This window comes from Crinia signifera, chromosome 12 (genome assembly GCF_055691185.1).
Source record: "Crinia signifera chromosome 12, ASM5569118v1, whole genome shotgun sequence".
NCBI classification, from domain to species: Eukaryota; Metazoa; Chordata; class Amphibia; order Anura; family Myobatrachidae; genus Crinia; species Crinia signifera.
The window spans coordinates 72,515,936-72,540,226 of NC_139228.1; the positions used below are offsets into that span (position 1 = coordinate 72,515,936).

The 24,291-nt window shown below is 47.0% G+C and overlaps 2 protein-coding genes across 5 annotated transcripts in view; one reads left to right on the plus strand and one right to left on the minus strand.

The window, feature by feature from the left end:
* Positions 1-24,291, minus strand: part of CDKL1 (cyclin dependent kinase like 1) — a 79,731-nt gene that overhangs the window by 5,499 nt on the left and 49,941 nt on the right. The gene's annotated exons all lie outside the window — the stretch shown is intronic.
* DMAC2L (distal membrane arm assembly component 2 like) lies at positions 10,022-23,486 on the plus strand. 4 transcript variants are annotated; one of them, XM_083165889.1, is made up of 5 exons: positions 10,022-10,172; positions 13,606-13,716; positions 18,299-18,507; positions 20,156-20,327; positions 21,866-23,486. In XM_083165889.1, exons 2-5 carry the CDS (start codon positions 13,616-13,618, stop codon positions 21,978-21,980), a joined length of 597 nt encoding a protein of 198 aa, XP_083022015.1. In that variant the 5' UTR covers positions 10,022-10,172; positions 13,606-13,615; the 3' UTR covers positions 21,981-23,486. The 4 variants fall into 4 exon arrangements, with proteins under 4 accessions (XP_083022015.1, XP_083022018.1, XP_083022017.1 ...); XM_083165891.1 differs by lacking the exon at positions 10,022-10,172 and adding an exon at positions 10,391-10,409; XM_083165890.1 differs by lacking the exon at positions 10,022-10,172 and adding an exon at positions 10,538-11,275.

The window sequence follows — 24,291 nt, forward strand, 5'->3', positions numbered from 1 at the left end:
CAGAGCTGATACTGATAGTAATGATCCGAACTGAGCTTGAACCAATCAGAACTTGCAACTAAAAAGTTGCAAAAATATATTTTGTCACGAGGGTGACGAAGGGAGAACAACAAGGTTTTGGGGGCACACTTATGTAATGAAAAAGATTGGATGTATTAAAATGTAACTTTTATTGGGTAACTATGCTAAAATATCAGTACGCGTAGCAACAAATAATTCTATCATACAAAATGAACATAATAAATACAATTTCGTGGTCACAAATTGAATTTTTTGGTAGCGAAAATAATTAGAATGAGTACACCATGTGAGACAGTCTGATAATATCCTTAAATAATTTTAGACAAATTTACAGATATGATTTTTTGCTCACACAGATGTATTTGACACATGACATGAAACCCCCTCTATGTATCATTAGTGCGGTGTGGTCCTGGTTCACAATTTGGAGTGTGAAAAGGAGGCAAGGAAAGTGGAGAGAAATGTATTGCTCCTTTAGGCCAAATGATGGTGTTACTGCTATCCGGTGTGTTACAGCTCCAGGTATTCCCCGTCGGTCACCCCTACGAGTACTGGCCCGGCCAATCACTGCTTAGCTTCTGAGTTTTGCAATCTGGCACTCAGTAACATTTGTACTGATACCAGTTACACTACTCCATTTTGGAGACTTGGGTACATTCCTTACCTAGAAATCTCTTTTTCACGTTTTGCTGATGGGATCTCAGTGACATCCTCATCACTCTCAATCACCATTCGATGTCTAATGATAGATGATGAGTAGTAGAAGGGGGTGCCACAACACCCATCTCTGTATCTATTTCTCTCCCTACGCTGCTCTCTCATTTGTTGCAGTATCCCCAACTTCTCTGCAATGTCAAAGGCAACAGAGGAGTAGGTGCTATTTTGCACCAAAAAGCAGAATCACACTTTCACGACCAAGGTGTGCTCTCATCCAAGGGTGAAATTACTGCCATACATCACTGGCACGCCTGATTCTCATTCCGAACTCAGAAGCTAAGCAGTGATTAGCCAGGCTAGTACTCGTAGGGTTGACCGATGGGGAATACCCGGAGATGTAACACACCGGATAGCAGTAACACCATCATTTGGCCCAAAGGAGCAATACGTCTCTCTCCACTTTCCTTGCCTCCTTTTCACACTCCAAATTGTGAACCAGGACCACACCGCACTAATGATACATAGAGGGGGTTTCATGTCATGCGTCAAATACATCTGTGGGTACTTGTTTCCTAGAACGGCGCCCATCGCGGGCATCGCATGAACATCGCATGCCATTATAATGGCATGCGATGCGACCGATGCGATGGCTGCATGCGATGCGACCGACGCGATTACAGATTTTACATAGGGAACAATGTTAAATGGCCCAATTGACCCGATTTTACAATGGCCCACAGACCCCAAATAGCCAACCTGAAGTGTGAAATGCCCCCCCCCAATTGTTAACGCCACCCCACGATCAACGTCAACCCGAAGCGTGGCGAGCCCGTGAGGGGCGGCGGTACGCGTCCTCCGACCTTTTCAAACCCCCACTATCCACGTCGGCGTGGAGTTGAGAATAGAAAGTGTTGCGAGTGCAGTGAGCCACCGAGCCCGAAGCCTGGCGAGCGGACGCAGAATACGAGCCCGAAGCGTGGCGAGCGCAGCGAGCCCCGCGAGGGGACGTGGAATACATGTTAAGTAATCCGTGTCCCCTCACGGGGCTCGCTGCGCTCGCCACGCTTCGGGAGCATATTCCGCGTCCGCTTGCCACGCTTCGGGCTCGGTGGCTCGCTGCGCTCGCCACACTTTCTATTCTTACCTCCACGCCGACGTGGATAGTGGGGGTATGAAAAGGTCGGAGGACGCGTACCGCCGCCCCTCGCGGGCTCGCTGCGCTCCCCACGCTTCGGGTTGACGTTGATCGTGGGGTGGCGTTAACAATTGGGGGGGGGCCATTTCACACTTCAGGGTGGTTATTGGGGGTCTGTGGGCCATTTAACATTGTTCCCTATGTAAAATCGCGGTAATCGCGTCGATTACATCGCATGCGATTTTTTGGCCGCATGCGATGCGACCGACGCGATTTTTTTCCTTGCGATGCCTAAGATCAAAATCGTGGGCGCCGTTCTAGGAAACAAGTACCCATCTGTGTGAGCAAAAAATCATATCTGTAAATTTGTCTAAAATTATTCAAGGATATTATCAGACTGTCTCACATGGGGCCTTATTTTGGATCACTCTTTCTTACAAAATCCTTCTTAGATGGACAAAACCATGTGCACTGCAGGTGGGGCAGATGTTACTTTTGCAGAAAGAATTAGATTTGGGTGGGGTTTTACTTCAAAGTGAGATCTATATTGCAGTGTAAAAATAAAGCCGTCTATATTTACCCTGCACAGAAACAAAATAACTCACCCAAATCTAATTCTCTCTGCATATTTTACATATGCCCCCCTGCAGTGCACATGGTTTTGTCCATCTAAGAAGGATTTTGTCAGAAAGAGTGAACCAAAATAAGGCCCATGGTGTACTCATTCTAGTTATTTTCGCAACCAAAAAATTCAATTTGTGACCACGAAATTGTATTTATTATGTTCATTTTGTATGATAGAATTATTTGTTGCTACGCGTACTGATATTTTAGCATAGTTACCCAGTAAAAGTTAAATTTTAATACATCCAATCTTTTTCATTACATAAGTGTGCCCCCAAAAACCTTGTTGTTCTCCCTTCGTCACCCTCGTGACAAAATATATTTTTTCAGTCTTTTCCGCGTAACTCTTTTGGGAGCACCGCCAACCAGACACCGCCAATTATTATGTTCTAAAGTGCGGTAAATATGTTGGTACAATATACAATATGTACGTATGTAATTTTCAATGAGAAATTGTTAAACTTGCCAGTGCCGACCCACACCCATATTGTAAACTAAAAAGTTGCACCAACAGAGAGGAAGTCCTGCAGCTGGGTTTTTAAACCCAATGCAGCCTTAGGATTGCCCTGGAGACCTCAGACCGACATTAGAAAAGAGGCCTGCAGATCAAATCACATGACCTGGCCAAGATGACGGCGCCCAGAACTGTGAGCTGACCACCCGCTGCAGCTACCGAGGATGGTGAAACAGTCCGTGACCCCCGCCCACCAGACCCCAGCGGCCAAGCACCGGAGAGACTCAGGAACCGCTGCGCCCAATGGGGTGAGTACCCACTCATCCTACTGCGGATTACCAATAACTAGAAAGAAGGTTACTAGGTTGACTGGGTCAAAAGATCAATCTATAAAAAGTCATCAGTAAATAAGGTCAACACGGTCCTTTATTTTTGTGGTTTTTTTTTTTTATATGTTTAACATTTATGACCCAAATTTAAAAAATATGTTCACCCGCCACAACTTAATGTTCTGAATAGTTGTATACATGGATAGCAAAATAAGCAAAAGTTAAGTTGAAACCCCCCCCCCCACCTCCCCCCATATGTGTGTCCACCATGTTTTGAAACTGTAAACCTTTTGACTGTAGACCCTATGGGTTGATTTTTAATCAATCATCCACCACCCAAATGATTGACAGGAAAATCACCCAATTGGACTATGGAGGATTACGATGCTTCTCCGCCAGGCGTAACTGGACATTAAAAGAATGAAACAAACACATGAAACTATAAATGCATAATAAATAAAATCTAATGAATAAAATATATACAATATAATAATATAATAAAATAAATATACGGTACTTGTGTATTATAGCGGCGTCCATCGCATCGCATACCAAAAGGCATGCGATGCGATGCAATATCGCGCGATATTGTACAATGTCATACAATTTTAAAATTGTATGACATTGTATATGGCATACAATGCCATACAATGCGATGCAATTAAAAATTGTATAAGCACCCTAATGGGTGCTTACAATGTTAAATGCACCCCCACGCCACCCCCCCACTATAAACGTGAACTCGAAGCGATGGCGAGCGCAGCGAGCCCGCGAGGGGCGGCGGTACGCGTCCTCCGACCTTTTCATACCCCCACTATCCACATCGGCGTGGAGTTGAGAATAGAAAATGTGTCGAGCGCAGCAGCCACCGAGCCCGAAGCGTGGCGAGCGGACGCGGATACCTGTGAAGCCCGCAAAGGGACGCGGATACCTGTAAAGGTATCCGCGTCCCCTCACGGGGCTCGCCACGCTTCGGGCTCGGTGGCTCGCTGCGCTCGCCACACTTTCTATTCTCAACTCCACGCCGACGTGGATAGTGGGGGTATGGAAAGGTCAGAGGACGCATACAGCCGCCCCTCGCGGGCTCGCTGTACTCACCACGCTTCGGGTTCACGTTTATAGTGGGGGGGGGGGTGTGGGGGTGCATTTAACATTGTAAGCACCCATTTGGGTGCTTAAAAGCACCGTTTAGGGTGCTTATACAATGTTTCATCGCATAGGGGGAAAAAATCGCGTTGCATCGCATGCCATCGGGTGCATGGCATGCAATGCAATAAAAACATCGCACGATGAACATCGGGGGTGCCACTATAATACACAAGTACCAAATATACTTCCTAAAATGCACATTCACGCCACACTAAAAAGAAAGAAACACACCCGGGAAGTAAAAAAACAATATACATAACACAATACAAGACATGGTCATATAAAAGACTCACCACAATAAGCAATGGCGTTGTATCGTTCTCCCACAGCTTCCCTATAACTTTCTCCTCCTCACAAACAGGGCTTGTGATTTCTAATCTTTCGGTGGTGTCACGGACCCACCGGTCGCCTGCTCCGATACGTCAATCTGAGCAGCTCCGGCCGTGACTGGGGTTCACTTTGGACTCTCGGGTCCTTTACTTGAGGTACACTGCCACCAGCCAAAACCTGATTTTAGCGCCTGAAACTGCGCAAGGGGCGGCTTGGCTCGCCCCTGACCACACAATACAAGATAACAATGGTAACGTTTCCCAGCCTTTCTCTTCTGAGGCTAATGAGTTTTAGGAACACAGAACCAGAACTGGGAATATATATTATTTATTCCTAGAAATACTACAGAGCTTTAAACAAAATGGTTACAAGACATTACAATGATTTTAAAAGTACACACAACGATTAAATGCAAATTTCAGAAATAAAATAAAAAGGGAAAAAAGACAGAACCGTATCTTACAATCCTGAAGTGGGGGGGTTCTCCACAAGAAATCTCTCGTCGCCTACAGCCTGTTTGCTAGACCCCCAGGTAGTGACGCTGACTATAGGGAGAAAGGTCTTAGTTATACCTTGCAGACTCCCTCATCCCTCCCACCCTTGGGATTCCACTCTTTCCATGCTGAAGGAGTGTGGAAGGTCCCTGGCAATGTATCTTTGACAGTCTGCTGTTTTTAAAGTGATTGATCCTCCTTCCTTGCATAGCAGACCCACTGATAAGAGATGTGAAGGAAGGGGACAAACTCTAACCTCTTCTTCTGGACCATGGTTTATGAGGGGCTCAGATCTTATCTTACATCCTAACTCCGGAGGAGTCCACAGATGTCACACTGAGGGAATACAGGCCTCAAACTCAAACCAGGGTCACCTACAGTTTACATACAAGACATGTCCTGATTCCAATACTCACAGGAGACATAACTATTACACCAATATCAGACATACATTGATTGAACAGATAATCATAACAGGAGGCATACGTTAATTTGATCGATCACCTGATCTGATCGTTACAGGTGGATTATATTTAGGTACGTAAAAATGAATTCAACCAGATGCGAAAACTTCCGTCAATCCGCGGCAGGTTCTGGCAGGTTCTAAACGACACTTAACCCGTTGCTTAGTAAATACAGCCCTTGTACTTGGGAAGGGCATGTCCAAGATTACATCTACATTTCGCAGTAAAAACAAAGCTGCCCAGTATTTCCTCGCAACAAGCAGAAGATGACAATATGGCCCTTAATCTGGCTCACTCGCAAACGCAAATTCCTTCTCAAATGGACAAAACCAATACTGCAATATAGATCTCACTTTGAAGTAAAACCCCACCCAAATCTAATTCTCTTTGCACATGTTACATCTGCCCCACCTGCATTGCACATGGTTTTGTCAGTTTGGTAAGTGAACCAGAATAAGGGCCTATGTTCCTTGCATTGCTAATTCTATATAAAGCAATATATATATTGTCAATTGTACAAATCGTGTAGCTGGATACATCCAAAATGATTTAAAAAGAATGTGCCTAGTAAATAGACCAGTATATCTGCAGTTAGTATACACTGGGAGGTGATTCAGTACGGCTTGGAAGGAGATGAATTAGGCCTCCTTCCGATGGTGGGGGTCTGCCCCTGAGCATATTTGCACATGTGCAGAACCCCTATACAAACACCTTCGCCAGGTCGTTTGCACGGGTGGGGGGGGGGGGGGGGGTTGTTTGAGGGCGGACGTGGAATGCAATTTCTAAGGCCCCTTTCACACGCTCCGGCTCCTGCCAGGCGGCGAAACCCCGCACGGCCAAAAGCCATGGCATACACAGAAGTTAATAATGTACGATTGTGTCCATTCACACGGGACGGCCACGGACCTGCCGCCGGATTGCAGCCGGATGTCTCCACTGGAAGGGACGGCTGCTGGGCTGTGGCCATCACCACCATTCTAAACTTCTGTGTGCGGCACGGCTTCTTGACCGTGCGGGGTTATGCCATCCGGCAGGAGCCGGAGCATGTGAAAGGGGCCTAAGGAGACTATTATACATTTTATACCATCGGGTAGAACACAAAAGCATGAACAAAATTATGCGGTTGAAACAATCAACAAAACCCGTTTATTAATCAATGTTTGACAAAACAGATCCTGCTCATTGCCGGCATTAAGAATATATAAGGCTTTGATAATTATTCCCCCCTAGCTGGCCACTTGTCTTTCATTAATAGTTTTTGGTATTTTTATATGTGGTTTATAACTGTGTTTATTATTATTTGTATATTTGTACATTTATTGCTTATTTTTAAATAATTGGCAACAATAAATGTACTAAGTTGCTTTTGAAATAGTGTGTGATTCAATCAATTCAGTCATACTGCACATGTGACTTAGGCCCTTATTCTGATCGGTGCGGAAATTCCCGCATGCGGACGGACCGCCGATGTTGATCGTCTGCGCATGTGCAGAGGTCACTCTGCGCATGTGCAGGCGATTTCGCCGCACGGATTCTTTATACGCCGCACAGGGGGCGTAGAGGGGCGTGAGGGGCTACTTAGCCTCATTACCCTATGCATACGCCCCCCGTTTCATGGGCGTTCCCATGCAAACGCGGGGCGTATGCATGGTAATGAGGCCGTGACGCGTGGGTACGGGGCGGGCATCTGACATCGCCGGATGTCAGCTGCCCGCCCCCATACATGATTTCACACGGACAAGTGTCCGTGTGGTCTTGTGTTGCGGGACCTGGTGGAGCGTGCGGCCCTGCATTCGATGTTCGGCGACCATCGAATGCAGGGGCTGCTCCCACCATGGAGGAGGCGTATCCCCGTCCAATTTCATGCGGATCGCCACATATCCGCATACGGACGGCAGGTGGCGATCCGTATGGAAGGCGGGGATTCGCCTGCACGGTTGCGGCCGCATATTCTGATCGGGCCGCACCGATCAGAATAAGGGCCCTAATTAAGAAGCGCAGCACCTCATATGAAATGTTGTTGTTGGTACAATAACCGGAGAAGTCTACCAGTTGTGGGGACTTCCAGGGATACTTCCTCATCTTTGCAGCCACCACAGCTTACCCCAGTTACGTTAGCAACTTTCATAATAGCATCATCGTGCCCTCGGGGGCTCGCTTCACTAGCCACAACTTTACTAAAGGTAATAGATGATGATGTAGACAAAGGAGGGTGGCGTGGACCCAGGGTGGTGCGGGTTACGCTACGTAATTTCCGTAGCATAAGCTGTGGCCGTAAAGATGAGGAAGTACCCTTCAAGGCTATTGTTATGTGGGAGTGTGTGTACAGACACACCAGAGGACAGCAGCTGGTATTACTGAAATCATTAAGGTTTATTATCTTAGCGCCTGACCTTTTTCTTTGTGATCACAGGCTCCCCAAATTGTAAACCCCCCTGTGGAACATTACGATCCACAGGTGGGACAGTGTCCAGTTAATGGAAATTGGGACAGTTAAGTACACCTTAAGGTGAGTACGCACTTGGTGATATATTGAACGATTGTGCTCCTTTTTTCCCTTCTGAGCGATATTGTTTATTATATCGTCCAGTCTGCTCGGCGAACGCTGTGCGCTTCCGTGACTCGCAAACGCCCCCCTCCGTCGTCTGCACATGTACAGAGAAGGGAGCACATCGTTAACGAGGGACATGTTGCCCCCCTCCACCAGCATTGCCAAGTGTGGATATACTTGCCGATGCCGGGTCCCGTTGCCACCAATAGCGCCCAGTGTGTACGGGCTATAAGACTGTTCAGAATTTTGTCATTTGGGGTAGCTCATACCTGTTATAGGGAAGGAAGCTGCTTCCCTATTACCTGAACACAGCTCTTGGGATAGGGACTGAAACAATAGGGCACAGGTTCACAAACTCGGTCCTCAGGACCCCACACAGTGCATGTTTTGCGGGTTTCCTCACAGAATCACAAGTGAAATAATTAGCTAAAACCTGTGGATCTTTTAAAATGTGTAAGCTTAGGGCCCTCTTACCTCCAAGTCTGTCAGTTGTTACCCAGTTTGTGTTATCACTGTCCACAATTGTAAAATGCAACGGAATCTGCTACGCTATATAAACAATTGTAAATATATAATAAAAGAATGTGTCAATGAGTATATCCCACGCTAAAGTTCAGACTCTCCCTAACTTTGCAAAGCTTCAAACGGGCTCTGAAAACTCACCTATTCATCAAAGCGTACCCTTCCGCTGCATAAACTAGTCCTGAGGCTGGTTCTCTGACCCCTGTCACACGCCTTGACCATCTCTGCCTGCTTATATTACTTGTAATCTATTTCTGTTATTTAATTACTGTAATGTTAAGTTTTGTCTCCCTGTACTGTTCCTTTGTACGGCGCCGCAAAACACTTGGGGTGCCTTATAAATAAAAATAATAACAATGAGTAATGAGTGACCTGAAAAAGTGCACCATTGGGGGTACTTAAGGACTGAGGTTGAGAACCAATGGGTTATACTATGGTATTTATTATTATATTTTATTAACAAGGTGCCACAAGCATACCTCCGAACTGTCCCTCTTACTGCGGGAAGGTCCCGTTTTCGGGGACGTTCCCGCGTCCTGCCCGGGGCCGCCACTGTCCCGTGGTGCGGTGGGGGTGGGCAGTTGGGAGAGAATAGACGCTGTGTGCATGCACACAGCATCTATTCAGCGACGCAGAGCAACGGAAAACTGGGGCGCGGCCTTAGGACGTCTTCCCGCGAGGCAAAGCCCCCTTTTCACAGGCCACGCCCCCTTTTCAGAGCTTGTCCTGCTCCTCAAAGACCAAAAGTTGGGAGGCATGCACAAGTGGTTGGCAGCACCGTACAGGTGGCACACATCAGAACAATACAGGGTGCACAGAACTAAACATAGTAGTAACTGCAAAACTAGAACCTAGAATGATGCTTCCATAAGAGTCAGTGCATTTGCTATTTCAAATGTTATTGGTGGATGAAGTAAAGGAAGCATTTGTAACACCTGAGGTAACAGGCAACAAGCAGCCATGACTTATTTGCCTATGCTGGGGAAAGGGGTACATTAAAGACTGTTCCATTTTCCAGAGACATAATGGAACAGTCCCTTTATAACACAAAAGCTCAGTATATATTAGTGATAGAGTAAAAATAACAATGTAGTATAATACAATACTATTATTATAGGGGAGTCCACAGAAGCGTCCCGCCTCTTTATACCGTGCAACCAATCCCGTATCAGCACAGCACAGACGGACAGTCGTTGTTGACCGACCCCGCCCCCTCCCGCTCTGAGCAACGCCTCCCACTTCGTTCTTCTCCACACTGGAAAGAACGCGCGACTACATGTGGGCGGAGCCTCCTGAGGAAGGACGACGTACAGCGTGCCATACATATGTGCGAACGAAAACAGGGCTCCGGAAACATGGCGCCGGCGCATGCGCGGAAGGGTCCTGCAATACACACTGGCAGTGCCAGTGTAGTGTACGCAATCGTTCGCGCAGGCATCTGAGTAAGTGTTTCCGTGTGTGTCTTGTTTTTTATATCAATGATATACGGAAGACCCGGCGGTGCCCCCGACTGTAGTAATTGATTCTATATACAGTCCGCGCCGCACTAGTATGATTACAACGACCGCTAGGGGGCGGTGTGACTATATGGCTGTAATGGCGTCACCCTAGTGCACGAAGTGCATGACAGAGCTGGTGCTGGGCCGTCATTGCTCTCTAGTGACTCCAGCAGGACACAGGTCGGCAGTACTACTGCAATCAGCATAGTGTGCAGTGCTGGGCACACCAGGGGAGGGAGAGAGAGAGAAGCAGCCATAGAGGGCGTATGGGTCATTAGGGTGACCAAATTAAGGGTAAGGTCGACAGGGTTGGAAGGTCTACATGAGATTTTCACTTTTTTTGTCCCAAATGATGACACAGTCGACATGGACACCGTCAAAGTGTATTGCGGCCCCTCACATGGCCCGCTGCGCTCGCCATGCTTCGAGCACGGTGCCTTGCTATGCTTGGATGGTAGGGCATGAATACCACCTGTTGGCACCTGTGCCCCTCCCCTAAGAAGAAAACCTCATGTCGACCCTTTAACTGACGACCTTCCCATTGTCAATCTAATGCTTGTGTCGACATTTCAACACTGTCGACCTTAGCCATGTTGAGCCTTTTCAGGTGTCGACCTAAGCCCTGTCGACCTTCAGTGGTTGTCCCAATGCATGTCGACATAAATGGGGTCGACCTAGTGACCATATCCCCCACAGAGGTAGGTGATGCCCCTATAGTCTCTTTTTCCGCCCCTAGCAGCACTGCCCATATCACTCCTGCTCTCCTAATGCCCTTCAGCAAGGCCATGGTATGGGGGCCAGTGTGTAGTGGCAGCATGTTGTGCGTTGGCATATAGCCATCACATGGTAACCACCCGGCTGGAGTGCCACATGAACAGCGGGGGATGGACATACACCATGGTGCTGTAGGCACTCATACTAGGTGTACACAGCAGAGTGGCTGCCCTCGGAAAGAAGCATACGATGGTGGCAACCTGACATCGTATGGAAAAAGCATTCCCATTGGATCATGAACATCGGTGATTGCCAACCATCGGTTTATTATGGTAATTCCTACTCTAACCCTGGGCCTGATTCACGTCCAGCTGCTTTATATTGGTAAAGTCATCATTTTCTGATGTTTGGTACATTGCGTATGCGCAGGACCCGTACGGCATATGTGCAATATGTGTCCTGCATCGTCACTCACATAGTCAGGGAGAGGGTAGCGATGGTCTGCGTCTCACATAACTGAGGCGTGTCACCTCAAGGCCAGGATATAGGTGTTCCCACTGAGATTTCCTGCCCACAGTGACTGAGCTGTGCCAACCTGTCTGTAGCCTGAGGGTTACTCCGCGTCCTCTGACATGGCGCTGGATCACACGTGTGTTATAGCACAGGCCTGACGCTGCATTATCATATGAGAGAATCACTGCTCTTTCCAACAGCTGCATCTGAATCATGCCCACTATTCACTCCAGAGGATGGGGGCTCCCATGTACAGGAACTCCCACACTGAGGTCACAATGATGACCTTCTTCTTATGTAGCAGCCAGGAGAATGCTCTTTGTATTGTAGTCTGTCACTGGGTTGCTTTATTCTATATGGGCAGTCACTATGATGCCCCCTGTATTCCCTGGATGTCACTAGGGTACTCTTTGGATTGTATATCATTCCATGGGTTGATCTTGCGTTCCCACCATGACCTGGTGTGGAGTTTGTATGTTCTCCCTGTGCTTGCGTGGGTTTCCTCCGGGTGCTTCAGTTTCCTCCCACATTCTATAAATATACTGGTAGGTTAAATGGCTCTTGACAAAACAATAAACCCTAGTTGTAAGTGTTTGTGTAGTATAGTAATTTGAGGGTAGCTAAGAACCAGATGACCCATCCAGCCTGCCCTTCGGGGTTATGGCCCCCATACAACAGGCCGACAAGTCAGCCACCAATTTCCCCTGAGCTGCCCCGGGAGAGATCGCTAGGTTTTGGCACTTGATGTGCATTTTATTTCTATGTGATAAATCACATGCGATTTATCACATGTAAGCCGTGGGGCAGCAGAATTGAAAAAATTCTATTAAAAAAGAAGGCGGAGCGATGTAGGGGCGATTTCTAAGTGATGTAGAGAGATCGCTCAGATTAAAATGCCCTGAATTCACCCCTTGTGTAGGGCCCATTAGGCCTGCCTACATGAGATCACTGTCATTATTTCTAGGGTCAATTTCAGTTCCCAATTTGGGAAGTTGGGTGAAAAAATTCCCATTTCCTTAATTGCGGGAGGTGTAGAAGCAGGTATGCTGTTTCGGATGATAACACACGGTGCCATTTTGGTTTACTATTTTGACTATACAGTCAGTTTTACAACAAGAGAGCAACAAAACTGATATCTCAGCGGTATTGTATAAACAATTCAGCCCAGGGTGACACAAAAGAGCCATCACCAATTAAGCTCTGATAGCATACAAATCCACAGAAATAGTGACACCCACTGGCGAAGAGTTATAAAACATATAACTGACTCATTTTGACGTTTGTGAGTGGAATCTATAAATAAACACTTCGTCCATTCCTGCACAGTATTGCACCATGTGTGTTTTTTTATGTTTGGACTTTTTTCAGATAGTCCAATTATCAATAAGTTCATAAAGACCGCATGTGTCAAGCAGTTATTATTGTGTAAGTCAGTTACATGTTTTATAACTTTTCGCCAGTGGGTGTCACTATTGCTTTGGATTTTTATAGTCAGTATTGTAAGAAAAGTTTGCCAGAATCGCAGTATGATTGTACCGCTTGCGATACCGATGCGCGGCCCCACGACGTTGGTATTGCAAGTAAATAGACTGTGCAGGCAAGGCAAATTTGTCTGTCGCATACAGCGTATTTAGCCATAGGCCAATCGCACATAGACAAAATTGGCTCCATGCACTTCAAGGGGAAATGACATTGGGGGTTATTCTAGTTCACTCTTTCCGACAAATTCCTTCTTAGATGGACAAAACCATGTGCACTGCAGGTGGGGCAGATGTTATTCATGAAGAGAGAATTAGATTCGGGTGGGTTTTACTTCAAAGTGAGATGTATATTGCAGTGTAAAAATAAAGCAGTCAGTATTTACCCTGCACAGGAACAAAATAACTCACCCAAATCTAATTATCTCTGCACATTTTACAGCTGCCCCCCTGCAGTGCACATGGTTTTGTCCATCTAAGAAGGATTTTGTCAGAAAGAGTGAACTAGAATAAGGCCCATAGTGAGAATCAGCCATAGCCAGAATCTTGCCGTGTTTATTTCCTTTTACAATGTACAGATCCGTTCTGCAGTAGTGCAGATTTTCATTATTGAATTACTTCCTATTTGCAATAAGATTGTAATCTACATTGTTTTATCTGATCTCTTCCAGGTAATACACCATGATTCTTGCACACCTTGTACGATCATCTCTCCGCACCCAGAAACCTCCCTCCTCAGGATGCCGATATTTTTGGGGGTGGCTAAATGCAGTGTTTAACAGGTAAGGCGCATTGTCACATTCGTTAAACAATGCTTTAGTACAGTGATTGCTAACCTTGACACTCCAGCTGTTGTTGAACTACACATCCCAGCCTGCCCTGCATCAGTTTTAGCATGGCCAAATAGTAAAACTGTAGCAGGTCATGCTGGGATGTGTAAACATAGAAACATAGAATTTGACGGCAGATAAGAACCACTTGACCCATCTAGTCTGCCCCTTTTTTTTAAACATGTTACCTCAAACCATATTTGATCCTTATTTTTTTGTAAGGATATCAATATGCTTATCCCAAGCATGTTTACATTGTACTACTGTATTTGCGTCTACCACCTCTGATGGTAGGCTATTCCACTTATCTACTACTCTTTCTGTGAAGTAATTCTTCCTCACATTTCCCCTGAATCTTCCTCCCTCTAGTTTCAGTGCATGTCCTCGTGTTCTGCTGCTCCTCTTCCTGTGACTAATGTCTCCCACCTGTACCTTCCTCCCTCTAGTGTCAGTGCGTGTCCTCGTGTTCTGCTGCTCCTCTTCCTGTGAAGAATGTCTCCCACCTGTACCTTCCTCCCCCTAGTGTCAGTGCATGTCCTCGTGTTCTGTTGCTCCTCTTCCTGTGAAGAATGTCTCCCACCTGTACCTTGTTAAAACCCTTGATATATTTGAAAGTTTCTATCATGTCCCCCCTTTCCCTTCTCTGCTCTAAAGTATACATATTAAGATCTTTTAGTCTTTCCTGGTACGTTTTGTGATGAAGGCCATGCACCATTTTAGTTGCTCTTCTTTGTACAGTCTCTAATGTATTTATATCCTTCTGGAGATATGGCCTCCAGAACTGAACACAATACTCTAGGTGAGGTCGTACCAATGACCTATACAGTGGCATTATTACTTCTTTCTTTCTACTGCTGATACCTCTCCCTATGCAACCAAGCATCTGACTTGCCTTCTTCATTGCTTTGTTACATTGCCTACCTGCTTTTAAGTCCCCTGAAATAGTGACACATAGATCCCTCTCTTCCTCTGTAGTTTCCATTATAGTGCCATTTATACTATATTTAGTCTTTGGATTTCTGAGACCCAAGTGCATGATTTTTGGCATTAAACTGTAGTTGCCAAGTGTAGTTCAACAACAGCTGGAGTGTCAAGGTTAGTCATCACTGCTTTAGTACCTACTCTCCTGGTTGCTGTATTGGAATACTTGAATAACAGGGAAGGCATTATGGGACTGAACCAGACCAGTGGGTACCATATAATGTGCTGGCTTTCTACAGGACATATAGACAGGTGCTAGCTGCTAGATTGTAGCCTGTAGTGCAAGTACACAACACTAAAGGGACCTACACACGGGGAGATTTGCTGAGAGATGTTAGAGCGCTCAGCATACAGTGATGTATCAGCACTGTATGCTGAGCGATCTGTCAGGGCCAGTGTTCTCCGGTGAGCGCACTGGCCCTGACCATCGATCTAACTAGATTTATCCAGCATGCTGGATATTTCCCAGAAAAGGACTGACTTACCAAAGGGCAAACAGTCCTTGTCTGTAGAAACGTGTTTAACTGATGATAGGGCTTGTTGTTATATACACGTGTAGAATTTGTCCCCTCAGCTACTGTCTCTCAATAATGTGGCACGTGGGCTACGGAAGCCCAGATGTACAAAAATGTGGCAATGAGTAACGGCACTAGATGAGATCACTGGCGATTTCAGTAGATCTTCAAGATCTGAGCCAGAGATGGCGTCACGGGGGACCGCACATCGCCATTGCTATGGGGCATACAAAGGGGCCATCCGTGCTTAATTTATAAGGCAGATCACTTAGAATACGGGCTTTTATCACCCCTTTTAGAATACCAGGGCCCAATTTATCTGTTCCAGTGATAAGCAAAGTGATGGCATTTATAGCAGATATTTTATGCATCTCTAGCAGAGATGTTGGCACTCAAAGGAAATTGCACAGCCCAAAATCCGCGTCACGGCAAATCCACAGTCCCCAAACCTCCATATACCCTCATCCACTCCAGAATTCTGACACTCAAACCTCCTACTTGCTCCAAAATTGCCGCACATTCCCCAACATCCCACTTACACCCCTTTCACACCAAGAAGCAAATTACTGGGTTAAAGCTTTTCAACCCGGTAATTTGCTGAAGAACCCTGGTATTTTGGTGGCTTGAAAGGGTCACAACGGGTCTTAAATCCTGGCACTCCGACCCTACTCTTGACCAGGGTTGGAGTGCCGGGATACAACCATACAATAATAATATTCCCCTCGGACTCCTAACAAGCTCTCGGCCGACTCCTGCATTCAGCATTATTTTGCCCCCCCCCCCCTGAAGCCTGTACATAGACGATAGTTTGTCCTCGCCATGCGAAACCTTAAACCGAGATGCGCACAGCGATAAACTCCCAGTAAACCATTGGCTGCCCCGTCCTGCACTCCCAACGCACAGCACGAGACACACAAGGAGATATAATACAGTGCGATTATTGTTGCCGAGGCTCATGTATAGGTCACGTCAGTTATCTTTTATCTGGAGTCAGTCAGCTCTGGAAGCAGCTGTAGCTGGTCTCTTTCTCCTGAGCAATAAGATACCGCAGGACTCTTATCTGAAGTGCAGAGGTAATCAAATCTGAGGCGTATTCAGACTTCTCTATAATCACCAAACTTAATCTGGGATACAGCGCAACAGCAAATAAACATTGTTCCAGCTGAAAGCACACTTGGTAATTAGGAATATAGAAGATTAAAAGCCAATCTGCCTGCAATGGGTGTGTTTCCCTGTGGTCCGCAGAGCCTGACGCCTTAAGCTGGTTCCTGCATTTCATAGAATTATTTAAGGCGTTCCAGTGATACACCTTGATGGACATGTGTGCTGTAATTGCAGATGCATCTTCTGTGTTGGTGTCATGACACAATCACAAGCGTTCTAGAATAAAAAGAAAAGGGTATTCGTGTGATGACCAAATGAAGCCAGTAGTAGGGACGGAATTGTATGTTTATGCCGTGAATCCGGTGGATAACTGTCTAAGCACACGTCGAAATAACGGACCACCACCGAATTCTAGATTGTGTCATTGAAATGACATTATTTAAACCATGTAAATCTGGCATGTCCAAACTGTGGCCCTCCAGCTGTTGTGATATTACACATCCCAGCATGCTTTGCCATAGTTTTAGCATTCACTCATAGCAAAAATGTGGCAAGGCATGATGGGACTTGTAGTTTCACAACAGCTGGAGGGCCATCATTTGGACATGCCTGATTGTAAATAGAATGAAAGTGTAATTAAATACAATTACATCTCACCCTTTACATTACAATTACACCCTTAACAGGTGTGGTATGGGACTTTGACAGTCGGGATCCCGACAGTCATTATCCCGACATCGGGATCCCGACTGTCCGGAGTCAGACAGCATGACGAGCGCAAAAAAGCCCTTGCGGGCTTGCTGCACTCGCCAAGGTGCGGGCACGAGCGAGGCACCTATTCTATTTTCCCTCTATGGGGGTCGTGGACCCCAACAAGGGAAAATAGCGGGTGGCTGTCGGGCACCCGGCTGTCGGCATTTTGACAGTCGGGATCCCGATGTCGGGTAAATGACTGTCGGGATCCCGACTGTCGGGAACCCGTCGGGCACCCCCCTTAACCCCCAACTAAGGGCATGAGAACCAAATAACGGGGTACCGGGCTCAGGGATACTTATCAAAGAGAGAGAGAAAGTGGAGAGAGTTAAAGCACCAACCAATCAGCTGCTGACATTTTTCAAACACTGCCAATACCATAGTTAGGAGCTGATTGGCTGGTACTCTGGGCCCAATTCAGACTCTTTCAGAAGGCTGTGAATTTGTAGCCCATCCGACCATTTCTAAACCGCGTACACGCATGGTATGCTGTGTGCATGCACGGGGTCCCCTTGTGTACAGACTGCGCAAGGGGTATCCGTCGCTGGCCGGACACCTGGGTAACTGACGGGTGGGAGGGGGGGCATTCCGGGGTGGGCGCTTCCATAGAAACGCTGTGCGGGCATGGCCCTCGCATCCATAAGAGCAGCCGCCGAGTAACTCCTGGGCCACGTGGTGACTGCAGGCTCCGGGCAGAGGAGGAGAATCCTTTAATGGTGAGTAACTAACGAAGGATTTCTCCTCTGTGCGGTCCCGTACACATCCGCCCGCAGCCCTGCACATGGGTTCGGCCAGCGGGGGGCGCTGTTAACCTGCTCACTGGGCTCCAAACACACACAGCCCAGCGAGCTGGTCTGAATTAAGCCCTTTATCCATCTTTAAGCTTTGATAAATATTTCTTTTGATTTCTGAATAAATTATAATAAAGTCAGTAGATTAGAATAAATGACTGAGAATTGACCCCTCGTGTATGAAGGAGAAGCGTACAAAACAGGCCATTGTTAACGTCTGCAAGCTCCTTGCCCTTCACCACGGGGCGCGCCGTACCTTCTCGCAAGAGTCTTTGTGCCGCTACGTGTTCCAATTCTTAACATCGGACTTGCGCGGTCTGGTGTTCCCTTGCCATCCATTGGATGCAGGTGTGTTACCCTGATGTGTTTTCATGTTTTTCCCCTTTTCAGAGTTGACCATGAGCGTATAAAGGAGGTGGGCCCCGACCGAGCCGCCTCAGAATGGCTCTTGCGCTGCGGCGCCAAAGTACGTTTTACGGGACTTGAGAAGTGGCAGCAGGATTATAACGGGCTCCCAACCGGACCTCTGGGGAAATACAAGATCCAAGCAATCGATGGCAGCGAGTCCTGCATTATGTACAGAGGGTTTGACTACCTAGGTGAGGACATATCTGTTACTGGATGGCGCTAATGGGGCCGGTATCATTATGTATTGGGCAGAAGAGGAACACTGACCGTAAAAAGTAGTTATGTAGCACTAGATAATATCCTGACCGCAGGTGGAGGCGATCACATCTTGTGAGTCCTACCTATTATATTTCTGTTAGCGAGCAGATAAATGGGGCCCGAACGAATGCCCGTCCAGCGAATCCTGTTGGAAGCATGCAAATGGATGTGTGCGCTGACAGTGGCAGCTCGTTCCTTTTGGCAGGACGGGGCTGCCGTTGACCACGATGCAGGCACCCCTGCTGCAGCTGCTGTCACCGCTTCTCCCGGTCCCCGCCACGCTGCGTTCCCGGTGCCTGTACTATTATTATTATTATAATTTTATTTATAAGGCGCCACAAGTGTTTCGCAGCGCCGTACAAAGGAACAATACCCGGAGACAAAACTTGGCATAACATTGAATAAATAACAAAAATAGAGTACAATTAAAGAGCGCCACAGTTCAATACACATTACTGCTTAAATATAAGTAGTGAGGACTCAATAAACATACAACTAGAGGCTTGAGGCCAATGATGGAGATGAGTATGAAGATGGTCACTGAGTGTTGGAGTAAAGGAGCGCTGTGAGTGACATGTGACGAGAAGAGGGCTTTGACTACAGGAGGGAAGAGGGCCCTACTCGGAGGAGCTTACAATCTAGTAGGAAGGGGAGACAGACAGATTACAAGAGGTGCAAGCGAGGGGGTGGTGGTTAGATAGCAGGATGTAAACAGGCAAGGGGTCGGAGAACCAGCTGGTTTATGCAGTGGAAGGGTACGCTTTGATGAATAGGTGAGTTTTCAGTGCCCGTTTGAAGCTTTGCAAGGTCGGGGAGAGTCTAATGGAGCGAGGGAGTGCGTTCCACTGAAGGGGTGCAGCACGGGCAAAGTCCTGTATTCTAGCGTGGGAAGCAGTGATCAGGGTGGAGGAGAGACGACAGTCGTCAGCTGACCGTAGAGGGCGGGAGGGGGTATGAATGGAGATGAGGTTAGAGATATATGGAGATACTATGATGACAGGCACCGGGACTGGCGCATGCGCAGTACAAACCTCTGTACTGCGCATGCGGCCAGCTTCTATGGACTGCTTCGGCAACAGCCCATAGAAGGGGAATCACGGTCCCGACGCCTGAGTAATACAGATGACAGGCACCGGGAGCAGCGCATGTGGAGTACCGACGTAGGTACTGCGCATGCGCAATCTCTCGGCAGCCCATAGAGGTTCGTCCCGGAGGGAGGGAACACCTCCTAATGGGGCTGCCTTGGTGACTGGCAGATCGGACTTCCAATAGGAAGTCACAGTGAAACACATCCATTCACATGCGAGGGGACAGGGAAAAAAAATCATTCGATGGTCGCCGATCATCGAATGATTTTTCCCTCGTTTGCGATTAAAAGTCATTCTAAAAAAAGTCTAAACTGACTTTTATTTTGGCACGGAAATGTCCAAGAAAGGGGCAGGCACTGACGTTGTGTGACGTGGCAGTTAGGAGCTGATTTCCCAGGCCTAATCAATCTGCCCCTGAGTGAGAAGGTAACACAGGAGCCATGTCACAGTTGTGCGGATCCAGGGCTGAGGAACTGTTGTCTCTTCCTCCCAGAGGGTCTGGAGCAGCTGGAGGAAATAAAGCTGTACAAGTGCATGTATATCGAGGACGCCTGTCTGGAGAGAATAAGTAAGATCCAGAACCTGCAGCAAAGTCTCCGGAGACTGGAGATCATCACCTGCGGAAATGTAACCGATAAAGGGATCGTCTCTCTCCACTCCCTGCGGTAGGTGCGCTGCACATTATCTGTGGGAGGGGGGGGGGGGGCAATTATTGTCTACCCCTCACCCTACAATGGCTGCACGTCTCTTCCCAGATCTGCATATCGCTAAGGGGGGTGATTCAAGTCCACTCCTTGCGGTAGGTGCACTGCACATTATCTGTGGGGGGGGGGGGGGGGGGTTATTGTCTACCCCTCACCCTACAATGGCTGCACGTCTCTTCCCAGATCTGCATATCGCTAAGGGAGGTGATTCAGGTCCACTCAATGCGGCCCGAATTTGTTCCCCCGGCCAAGGCGTGGCGCTCGTTGTGTGAGGGGAGGGAAGGGGGCGGAGCAGGGGAATGCAGGCGTGTTGAGACCTGCTTGGGGCGGTGGGCTGAAGTCACATGACGTCAGCGACCACCCGGAATTCAGCCGTCTCCGCTCAAGATAGTCAGTCTAGACTTTTATCTGCGAAGTGGATGTGGTGAATATTCACCATCGCTTCTCAATAGCAATGTGCATTCTATGACATCACTATGTAACGTGTGTATATGCCGCGGGTCTGGGGATGCACCTCATACAGAGACAGCGGAAAACCTATATGCCCCACTGTGTACCTGGCCTCTACTTACATGGGCTTATACGCTCCTGCCCGACACTTCAGGGCGGCCATCACAAGGATAAATCTGATAGGATAATTCAGTGTGATGTCACCGTACGACGGGCCTGATTCATATTTGTAAATAAATCAAAAAGCAGCAAGTTACTTTGTGTCACGCGTGTGAACAAACAATGTTGCAATGCTAGGGGAGCGAATATATTTATGTATTTGGTACTTGTTTCCTAGCACGGCGCCACCGATGTTAATCTTATGTCATCATGTCTATCAGATCGGGTCGCATACGATGCGATCTGACCCGATTTTAAATTGTACACCCACCGTGATGGGTAATTAGTATGTCAAATGCCCCCCATTGTTAACGTCACCCCACTATCAACGCAAACCCGAAGCGTGGCGAGCAGCGGCGGTACGCGTCCTCCGACCTTTTCATACCCCAACTATCCACGTCGGCGTGGAGTGGATTTTATATAGTGTGGCGAGCCCCGCGGATTACTTCACATGTATTCAGCATCCGCTCGCTGAGCTCGCCACACTATATAAAATCAACTCCACGCCAACGTGGATAGTGGGGGTATGGAAATGTTGTATAACGCGTAACGCCGCCCCTCGCAGGCTTGCTGCGCTCGCCACGCTTCGGGTTGGAAGGGATATAAATAGATTGGATAATAAATAATAAATAAATAAATGAATAATAAATTGCAAGGGACATAAATAGCTCCGCTTGTGGCTCTTTTAAAATGTGTCGGTGAGTAATGAGTATACCTGCCGGGTGACCTGGAAAACATGACCTGTTTGGGTTCCTGAGGACTGGGTTTGGAAGACGCGGTCTTAGAGGTTTGCTTACTGTTTCTGACCACGAACTGTAATTCATATCCTCTGGAACAGCGTTTACTTGTCACCGATCATCGGTTACTGATGTTATCCCTGTCATTTGCAGGAATCTGGAGTATTTATATTTGAGCGACCTCCCGGGGATCAAGCAGAGAGAGGTCACCGTGGAGCTTCTTCAGAAAGCCAACGACTCCCTGCGCATAGAGTTAGACCTGGATTAGCCACCGCGGGTGGACTTCTTCTCTCTATGCACATTAAAATATTGCAGGGTGCCCGCGCTGGACAGGGAGTATATAGGATATACAATGGCACCCAATGCATGACTGGCTTTAATATATTCTTCTTCATCTCCGGCTTAGACCCGCCACTGTTTTTTCTCCTCTAATAACAACAGATGTCCCATAAAGACCAGGAGCATTGTGGGTATGTCTGCGTACTTATTTTGAGCATCTGATAATAGTTTAGGGCAGGTTGTCCCATAATATTCTGTTGCCAGTGGATTTTATTTCCCATTTCGGGGGTCAATTATATTGTTTGTGATGATCTCAAGGGCGCGAGATTTGCACAATAAATACTCGCTAGAGCTCCAAACAATTTTGTGCAAATTCAGCTCAAAAAGGGGGCGAGTTCAGGTGCCATTGCTAAAACTATGCTGCCACGCCACAGCGGACCCTTCTCGTAAAATGGGATTGACCCCCAAAGCTGAATTTTTATCTATCACATTGCTAAAGTACCACCATTGGTTGTACAGAGTACAGGAAGCCACGTCATAGGCCAGTGATGGCTAACCCTGACACTCCAGCTGTTGTTGAACTACACATCCCAGCATGCCCTGCTACAGTTTCAGCATGGCCAAATAGTAAAACTGATGCAGGGCATGCTGGGATGTGTAGTTCAACAACAGCTGGAGTGTCAAGGTTAGCCATCACTGTCATAGACCAAACTAATAATTTAAAATACAGCCGCTGCATTCTCACGGTGCTAGTAACGGCGCCTCGTGCTTCATGTCACAGTTAGGACGGGGAATGTGTTTATCTTGGTTCCGTCCACAGAATTGCTGCATTGTCTTTATGTACTAATACAAAGAAGCACTTTTTTTTTTGCATTTGTGTCCATCAATCTGCGATATGTTGTCCAATTGCGCTTTGGCAAGATATATATTGTGATATTTTGCATTCATTCTTAGCAAAGACAAGAAAAAATATCCTATGTATTATTGTAAATGTTAATACAATGTAAAATATTGATTTGTAAGATTTACAGTGTGGGGAATATCCATCTCTGTGGTTCTCAACACTCGGCCTGAGTGCTGGGGAGGTCTGTCGGGTGCTTCCAGTTGACAGATCTACAGTCAACAAGTCTACCCAAAAAGGTCGACATTTAAAATGTAGACAATTCGTTTTTCATGATTTTTTTTTTTAACCACCTTGTTCTTGCTTTCCCATCGATGTCAGCATAGAGGGAGAACATAAAAGTGTACATAGCATAGCGAGCACACGTGTTACCCTAATTGGGGGTCCACGTCGACATTCTCTACCTTTTTTATGTGTCTACATCTCCCATGTCAACCTTTTTGACCCTGTCAACCTATTGCGGTAGACCTATTGACTGTCTGTCTATTTAGTCATCTGCACCCGTCAGGTGGGATTACTCACCACATAATTAGAGAAATCTTTAACCCTTTGAGTTCCAAGACAATTTGTAAAATAAAATACAGTAGGTGTGAAGATTTTGACACTTTTTTTTTTGTTAGGATTTATATAACAGATGTGAGCGACGCTGGTATTTTTTAGCGGATAGTTTGCGCGTCTCTCGCAGAAATGTTTGCACACAAAGGGTTATAACCTGACCTGTTGGTGGGACTAGAGTTCAGAATAACACGGATATAATACGCTTGTAGGGCTCCCAGCCCGAAGCTACTGCTGCAGACCCATCATTTATACCTGGGCAGAGGCTGGGCAGGGAGTTGCAGCGACCTCCGCTCTCTCTCTAGCTGTGCCAGCTTCATTTTTTGTAACCTATCCGGGCTTCCCCAATGTAGGTAGATCACTTTCTTGTAAGGACGGATCTGCTTACACAGGCACATTAGAGGAAAGCCACCGTGCACCTCTAGCTTACCTGTTCAGGGACAACAACCTCTGTAACACTTCACTCCTGGGAGGAGAGGCCCAATTCTTCAGTTCACCCCAAAACGATAAACGGCATACGGTAAATCCAGACACCCCGGCACAGGGGGAGATCTGATTACGGCCCTGTCTGTAATTATCGGCAACTTAAATAAAATTATAGGCAATGAGATTTGGGACATTCTCCTCCTCCATGGTAGCCAGCTGGATGTCACGTATACTGGAGTTAGCCTGTCTCCAGGATGAACAGAGGGGAGATCCTCCCAAACCGAATCCTACAGTTACTGCCCACTTCACGGATCTGTCCATCGAAGGTCCACACAACCCGTACGCACTGGTGATCTTCCACCATGTGATCAAGGCTACAGGTGCGGACTAATCACTTTGGCGCACGTGCGGTTTGCTG